Source organism: Atta colombica, unplaced genomic scaffold (assembly GCF_001594045.1).
Source record: "Atta colombica isolate Treedump-2 unplaced genomic scaffold, Acol1.0 scaffold66, whole genome shotgun sequence".
Classification (NCBI taxonomy): domain Eukaryota; kingdom Metazoa; phylum Arthropoda; class Insecta; order Hymenoptera; family Formicidae; genus Atta; species Atta colombica.
The window spans coordinates 33,589-42,608 of NW_017259557.1; the positions used below are offsets into that span (position 1 = coordinate 33,589).

Consider the following 9,020-nt stretch of genomic DNA (forward strand, 5'->3'; position numbering starts at 1 on the left):
TACAAGATATACTTTGTATATTTAAATATCAGATTTTAAGTGAGCTAATTTTCATGTTCTTAAATTTATAAAAATATGAAAAGAAGAATTCTCTTAAAAAATTTTATACTTTACATGTAATATTTTTGGACTCGATTAATTCGCATTTGATTGGAAATTATGTCAATCTTGCTTTACCTGATAGTCAGCATTCTTTGAACCTGAACTTGATTAACGCTATACAAGGAAAGATAAGTAAAGAAACCACCAAGTATCAAACTCCACCAAGTATATCGTACAGTTGGATCCGGAGAGATGCTATGGCATACGTAAAAAATTAAAATAAATAAATGTCTCCTGTGCTTGCGTTGTGCTTTATTTTATTTATTTTATTCAATTAATGAATATGTTACTTTCAATTATTCAACAAAAGTTTTTCAATTTTTAGTTTAATTAGAAAATTATGAAATTTCAAACACACTTTAGCCGAATTTTGTTTCTTTTTAAACGCAATTATTCTCTTACGACTATATTTTTTAATAGAATAAAAAAATAAAATAAAAATTCAATATAGGCGGGGGCGATAATTTTTAATTTTTTCTATCATAAAAACATTCTTTTGCAATAAAAAAAAAACAAAATTGAGGAATTCATGATTCACTCATTTTAAATGAAATTATGTAGGATATATATTCCCACAAAGATATTAAGTAAAATTATGTAGGATTCCTATAAAGATATATGTCTAATAACAAAAATTTATAGAAATACAATATGAACGGTTTAGAAAAAAATACAATGACATTTTTTGAGGAACTTTTATATCATTCAGATCATTACTTGTTGAATTCCAATCGGGATCCTTCTCCGGCAATCTGCCAAATTCGGTTTAAACCACCAGTAGCAACTGCTGCGGTAGCAATAACTGTGACAACGGCAGTCAGCATTAACAGACCCTGAAAAACGTCGGTGATAAGTACTGCCTTGATGCCTCCGATCGTCGAATAGAAAGTGCAGATGAGTCCTAAACCAATCACACTTGCGGTCGTTGAAAGACCGGTGGTAGCTTCTAAAGCCAATGCAGGTGCATATAACACCACACCACTGTACAGAAGCAATTGGAGCAAAAAGGCAAAACTGGCTATTAATCGGGTAGTCGTACCGAAACGCTTCTGTAGATACTACAACAGATATTTATGTAGTTGTATTAGATCAATTTTGATCAACAAAATTTTAAAGCAATACTAATACTAGTGCTATTTTCAAAATTATCAATTTATTAATTATAGTTATGTTAATTTAAAAAAAATATAAAATAAAAAATATAAACATGTTTTTATTTTTTTTTAGTTCAAGAAATAATTTTTTGCTAACAATATATATATATGTGTGTGTGTGTGTGTGTGTGTGTGTGTGTGTGTGTGTGTGTGTGTGTGTGTGTGTGTGTGTGTGTTTTAAAATTTTATTTATATACATAAACGTACTTTTTTATAGAATTTAAGCTAATAATAAAGAACATCAATCAAATATTTTATTAGACCAAACAACTGATATGAAATAAAAATATTTTAAATATAATTAGATATTTGTAATTACTAAAGATTATTTTTAACATAATAATTATTCTTGAATTTTGCATAATGATATTAATGTTTTTTACCTCGAAAGTGCTTGCAGTGCCTAGTTTAAAAAATACCGGTAAATAAAAATAAGCTGCGAACGGTGTGGCAAGGCCATAAGAGATGTTGATCACAGCGTACTGTGTACCGTACACGTAATTTTCAGAGCTCACTCCAAGTAGACTGACTGCTGATAAATATGAAACCATCAAACCTATCGCTACTGGGATCATTCGCATTGATTTGTTGGCCATAAAATATTCCTACAGAAGCACATTCAAGAAGAGCTATTATACTTCATCTATTTTTATTTTAATGTCTAGATATTTTTACTGAGAAAATATTAATATTATATTAATAATATAAATCAGACGAAAAATTAAAGTTGAAAGTTATCAAAGCATAGTGCAATATCATGTGTTATAAAATATGAAAATGCAATGCGTAACATAAAAAAAATGATTTAATTACCTCAGTCGACTTCTGTCGACCACCGATGAGCCAATAATATACACCGATGCCGGAACTGATTAGAATTAATGCACCGATCACTGCATAATCCGCTGCAGTTAATGTAGCCATGATGTTGTCACAATTCTATCCACTATATTACCAATTAATAAAAACGAAAAACGAATACGACATGGTTTTGCTCTTGAATAACTCATTCTATTCTAAAAATAATTATTCATTTTACTTCATTTTTAAGAGAAGATCTAACAAATGCTGTCTGGGATATGTGTTTCTTATCAATGTATAATACTTGTCGTTACGTGTAATATGTACGTATCGTAAGCACGTACAGCATATTTATAATCTCTGACGTGATCTAATCTATATGTCTCATTATCAAAGAATACACAAATTAAAATAAGTCAATAATGCAAGTCAATGTAAGTCTGGTAATGTATAAAACTTGTGTATTATTAATAATAATTAATTATAGACATTTCCAATGTGACAAATAAATAGTAACAATTTTAATGAGCATTACATTAAATTTCTATATAATATAAACGAGACGCTTTGTAATTGTCTATTATATTTGACAGAATATGTACTTCGATAATGATATTAAAACTAAAAATTAAAATTTATTAAATGGTAGATTTCAATTTAATTTACAAACTATATTCTACTTATATTATAATCTAAGATCCTATGAGTTGTTAAATATAGAACGTACGCATATCTGCACTGAAAAAAAATAGTCAATTTTAATAAATATTTAGTTGAATACTGCTAATTAAATATTTATTAAATATAAAGATATATTTATTTGATAACAATGTTAATTTGATTTCAATCATAGGATCTTTTTTTTTATTGAACAAGTATTTACTTACTGTAAGTAAATGTTTAGTTGGCAGTATTGAACTAAATATTTATTAAAATTAACTATATTTTTCTCAATGTGATAAAACGCTTATTTCGAAGAGTTTTTAACTAATAAAGCTCGCCAGGACAAGTGAGTCAGTAAATGTATTTATAACTATTAGTATCATAAACACAAGATAAAGTCATAATTTAGTAAGAAGAGAGAATTCGAGATATAATAATTCCCTCTAGAAACGTAATTATTAATTATTATAATAACATACGTTTTTTTTTTACACATTACCATCTTCAATGTCGACTTGCATTGGCTTATTTTAATTTATTTCTTTAAAATCTTATTATTCGATATAGAAATTGGATAAATATACAGTCATTTTATAATTATTTCCTATTTTTTTGTACAATAATACTTAATGTACATATTACTTCTTCAAAATATTTGCCCGAATTTCTATCTTTTCTTTTTTAATTTATTTTTCTCTTAATGACAAAATATTTAATAATGAAAATTTATTATATATAGAATATTTATATGGAATAGAATATATAGAAATGTATTATATATAGAAATATAAAATATCAGATATTTTCAGGGAAAGAATGTTTATATATGAATACTCTCGAACGAACAGTAAACAGATCATATGAATGTATAGTATAATTTCTGCAATAACAAGTTCAAGTTGTGAGAGAGACCATCGTACTCTTTATTCGAGAATATTCAGGACATTTTATATAAAATTAATATTTTGAGACTAATTATAACGAACCAATCGTCTTCAATAAGGGCTTCTAGATGAGCAACTTTATAGCCCCATAATTGAAAACGCCAACCCGTTTATACGGAGCTACGGAGAAAAGTGTCGCGAATATGTTCACTTCTGTAGCGTTACAGAATATAACTGTATGAATATAGCGTATAAACGGATCGGCACAGCGTGTCGATTGTGGCGCTACAAAATTTCTCGTCTGTAGAAGCCCTAACTTGAAATACAAGGGACGATTGATTAGTAATATGCAGATTTATAGACTTTCAATTGTAGCAAGTTTCTTTTCCTTATAACGGAATGAATCATGACATCGATGAGGATATGATGTTAAAGTTCAAACAATGCGGATTTTTAATACTGAAAATGAAATGACATTCATCACCCATAAAGGCTGTGTATGGTGAAAATCTCAATTGCTTTTCAATGATTTTCATCAGTTACTAAAATTAATTTTCCATTGCGAGGTCCATCGACAAATACGTCTGGTTTGCAGTGACAAAATTTAAAGATTTACTGTACTACTATACTACTATTTATCATACAGCAATTTAAACAGCAATGAATTTCAATTGATTACGTTTTCAGCACTTAAAATTCAATCACTGCATGTTATTTGAACTTCATTAACATATCCTAATAAAATATAATATGATATATACCATGTTAACATGCACTAATTCACAATCGTTGTAAGAAAAAGAAACTTACTATTACAGTTGAGATTGAAAATTTCGGCTATAAGTTATGCTGCTCACGTGTGCATTACTTAGCTAAAGTTTCAGCCTCTCAGAGTCTCGTAGTAATTATAATAGTCAGAGATTAGATAAACACGTCCGACTTATTCTTTCTTTGTTGTGTTTCAATGAATTCCGATTGTCAATGGAATTGGGATTGTCTTCATGATTCATAGTATATATATATTTATTATAATCTTCAATAAAACATTTAAGGGACCGACTTTTACACTAAAGTTTTTTTTTTTCTACGTTTGAAAATAAGTTTTGTACAAAAATTGTGAGATTATCAAAAGAAACATAAAATAATGATTATATTTTGATCTTGAATTCTTTCATTAAGGATAGATTAAGAATTAAGGATCGCATTAAGGATTAATGCGAATTTTTCAAATGACACTATTGATTGTTCATTGACAATTTACCGATTGTTGACAGTGAGGACGGTGGGCGTAGCGGCGACGACATGAAGCATGCAGCATGCGTGGTAGCGGTGTCACGGCTGCGCGGTCTTGCCTTCAACCCCTGGTGTCCGCCAGCCGCTATCTCGCCATTCATGCCCTTCCCGGTGATCCTCTCTACTTCATCGTTGAGGTGAGGCAAATATTAATTACGAACAAATAAAAGTGTGATATTACCAATATATCTATTATTGTGGGAAAAATATAAAATAAAATTTCATTACAACTGACAATGAGTACGAATAAAAAAATAACACTTTTTTTGTTTTTTGGAAAGTAATTGTATTGAATTTAAAGATTTCAAATGTAAAAAATTTGGAAATAACATTGTATATATACATTTTTAAATAAAATGTAGAATTTATTTATTATTTTTTCTCATTTTTTATAAATAAGATAATATGAAATATCTAATGATGTCCTCGAGAACGAGTGTCACTTAACAAAAAAGTAACTAATTGAAAAATATTTAGAAATTATTTCCGGAAATTTTAATGCTAATTTTAATGCTAATTAGTCCGTTTTACTATTTCAGGCTAAGTCGAGAGTAAAGGAGGTTTATACGCAGACATGCACACTTCTCAGCCAACAGGGCATGCGAGATTGCGAACTTTTTGGTTTGGCTATATTGTCCGGTGAGTCGTATTTGTGTATTTTCATTTTCATTATAGATAAAGTAATGAAGAGAAATTTCAAACCGATAAAATTCATATTTTTACAAATAAATACTGTTATTTATATTAATATTTAATATTTTGATTAATATTTATATAGAATTATTAAGGGAATTTATTCATGTAAGAAATTGTGCAATTTTATTTAAAGAAAAATTGATTTTTATTTTTTTTCATTAATAACGTAATATGGATATCTTTAAAATTCTTGAGAAGATCTTAATAGTATGTTAAAATTAAGTTGATCAGAATTGCTTCCTTAAGAATAAAATATAGCTTCAATAAATTAATTTTCTTTCTTGATTATAATTTAAAGTACAAAATATAAAAATATAAAAACAAGAATTTAAGAATGTACATCGAAATGGCTATTCGAAAAAATAGACAGTTTCGTTTTACATTATAGATTTATTTTCTATGACGAAGAAAGTGACATAAACAGAGAAAACATTAAACTAGCGAGATGTCCAAGTCTCTTGACTAATCGTCAGGTTTTTCTGCATACCATACGGCTCACGTTCATCGCTACCCTCACCAATCGTGACAAGCCGGTCCGACTGGTGGCCCCCACCACTGGATAAAGCCTCCCCCGGTCCTCAAAGAGCCCTACGAGATCCCACCTCACCCATCCCTTCTACATTCCAGCAGAGCACCATCATCGGACTCGGTTGAGTTGGCAGGTCTTGAGACGCGCGAGCCATAGCATGACAAGAAAAAATGCACCTGAAAAACAAGTATAAGAAGAAAGGCAGCTCACACTCCCTGTATGCGCGTTATGGCTTATGCGATTCGCGGTGGGTCTTGCTAAAAGCGATCTAGACCAACTTTTGCTTCCCATTTCTTCAAATGCGTTTTAACCTTAGAAGGAAATTCTTTCTACAGTTCATCTTTTTCTGTTTCGTCTTTCTTTCATTTTACGATTTCTATTTTTTTTCTCTATTTTCTTCTTATCACCTTCCATTTTTCTCCATTGATGAAATTGTATAGTTGTATAGCTGAAATTTATCTGTATCTTTTGAAATATTATATTTGAAATTATTGTACAATTATTGTACAATAAGTTTATTTCGCTGAAAAATTTCTGTTAAAAAAATATATTCCAATTATTTATTCATTGAGTTGAGAAATTTTACTTAGTCGAACATGCTCTAAGAATGTTCACCTTTATCGCAAATTTACATTTTCTGTAATTTGATGACTCAACTTACAGCGAGTATTTAATAATAATAAGAGAAACAATAAAAAAAGTTAGGAGCTATTAGATATTTTCTGTTTGGATCAATCAATTTATGATAAATTTTAATTGTGAAAGATTTGAATGTACAAATAAATAATTGAGTGAGAGAACATTATGTACAATGTGTTATGTACATGCAAAAGGAATAGATAAATACAGAAATAGATAAATAGATAGAGAGGTATGTGATAAATGAGAGAGATAATAAGTTGCCGGAGTATAAAGACGAAGGGAATGACGAGCGCTAAAGAAAGGAAGCGGCCAGATAGAGTAGAAAGAGAAAAACGGGCGGAAAGGGGAAGCAGGAAAAAAAAGAGAACGGGGCCTCGGGTAAGACGGTAGCCCGATGATTTGTATAAGGCCTCTCGTATTCCATCTCCCAGTCGAGCATCTCCGGCGCAACGTACGGCTCTGCGTAGAGGAATGTGGAAGGAGGACGCCGAGGACAGGGATCGTTGGCACACGACGTGGTGGAAGAGGGGCGAAAAGGTCCGTTCTAGCTAGCGGAGGGGAGACGAAGCAGAAAATACGCTCCAGCGCAGGTTCAAGGGATATATATCGCGGCGAGGTTAAAGCTGCGCGTCACAACAGGGCCTCAACGTATTCTCCCTCCCGTATCTCCTTCTCGTATCCTTCACGTATCCCACACTGTATGTCACATCCTACTCCAACGAATCTCATGAGCAACACCTCCGCCGAACCCATCAGCGAACCCTTTGATTTTGTTAGAAAAGAAATATGCTTTCTTATTTTTTTTTCATTCTTTCCGCAATATTTTTTTCTTTCTGTTTTCATTAGGCTATCTCTTAAACTTTAAGAAAAATTCTTTTATCTATTCTCAAGAAATCTTATAACTAGTCTCTCTTTTTCCCCTATTTATTATCTAATTTTTGTTTGTTTTGTCCTATTTCTTCTCTTTTCTTTCCTTTCTTTCAACTCTCGTAATATTTACGATTTGTTCTTTATAAAGAAGGAGATGTCCTAAGTGTAAAATTGAGGCCATACATTTGCGAAATTCCTCGCAAGAAATCTCTAATCTTTGATAGTAAGTTCAGAGAAATGATTTGAACAGAGACCAAGTCTGTCGAAGATAGCTAACGAGAGTGCGAAGATAGAAAAGAGCAGCTCAGATCTCTCCCTCTTCCTCCGATGATCAAGGCAACCAGGGGTGATTACGAGTGTACTTATGGTTATGGCGCATTGCTGATCCATACTAAACGAGAAAAAAAAGGAGTATTTCTTTCTGGGAAATAGGTGGGTTCATAAGAGAAGGCTTGTTTGTTGAACTTTTCTTATTGCGCCACATGCTCTTTTCGGACTTTTCCGATACTTTATGAAGTGCGACATGCATTTATTAAGAAACACAGATTCTCGCATCAAGAACAAATAGCAAGGCAAATCTTAAAACCTTTGTTATCATATATAAACGAATAACGATTTAGTATATTCTAGACTAATCAATTTTTAATATTAAATACGTTACAAGAACATTAGACAGAAAATTAATTGTAACATGTAATATATCAATATATATTTCTTTAATATTGATAAAATCAAAATTTATTGAAATATATATATATATGTATAATATATCAAGGTAGATATTTAAATAATATTCGAATATAAACAGAATAATGAGAAGAATCGATTTATACTAAAGAATATTGTTAAAAAAATCGAGTTGACTTCAAAAATTTTTGAAACACCTCTATCTTTCAAGCAAACGTCCGTACTAGGGCAGACGAAAGTCTGAAATAAAAGAGAATAAAACTTAAATCCAGGATGCGGACTCGATCGGATCCAAGCGAGATGAAGAAAAGGGAGATTGTGCTCTCTCCGTGACTGCGAAGAATATCTCCAGAGGAATATGGGCCCTATAGTCCCGATGGATTATTACGCGAGGGCCAGGGTTAGCCTTCGGGCAACATTCCCCAGTAATAGCCGGGTTATACCTCGGGTAACACAGGTGCTTTCTTCCCCACGGAAAGAGTGAGCGTATCGAAAGAGGAATACCGGAGCGGCTTAAGTCCATTTTAGACGACCTATAATTTGCAACAGAATACAGGATAAAATTCTACGGGTAATTTGATATATTATAAAGAGAGAGAGAAAGAGAAAAAGAAAGAGAGAGAAAGAAAAAGAGAAGCCAGAGAGAGAGAGAGAGAGAGAGAGAGAGAGAGAGAGAGAGAGAGAGAGAGAGAGAGAGAG

At 31.3% G+C, this 9,020-nt stretch overlaps 2 protein-coding genes across 2 annotated transcripts in view; one reads left to right on the plus strand and one right to left on the minus strand.

Moving 5' to 3' along the window:
• Positions 1-2,347, minus strand: part of LOC108692240 (putative sodium-dependent multivitamin transporter) — a 5,617-nt gene extending 3,270 nt beyond the window's left edge. Inside the window, exons 1-4 of the mRNA XM_018200415.1 lie at positions 2,070-2,347; positions 1,640-1,861; positions 820-1,160; positions 178-297 (exon numbers count right to left, since the gene is read on the minus strand). Of these exons, the coding sequence (XP_018055904.1) occupies positions 178-297; positions 820-1,160; positions 1,640-1,861; positions 2,070-2,180 (794 nt within the window). The 5' untranslated portion in view covers positions 2,181-2,347. The remainder of the gene's footprint in view (positions 1-177; positions 298-819; positions 1,161-1,639; positions 1,862-2,069) is intronic.
• LOC108692239 (protein expanded) overlaps positions 1-9,020 on the plus strand; it is a 38,581-nt gene that overhangs the window by 18,802 nt on the left and 10,759 nt on the right. Inside the window, 3 exon segments of the mRNA XM_018200414.1 lie at positions 4,879-4,936; positions 4,939-5,034; positions 5,437-5,536. Of these exon segments, the coding sequence (XP_018055903.1) occupies positions 4,907-4,936; positions 4,939-5,034; positions 5,437-5,536 (226 nt within the window). The 5' untranslated portion in view covers positions 4,879-4,906.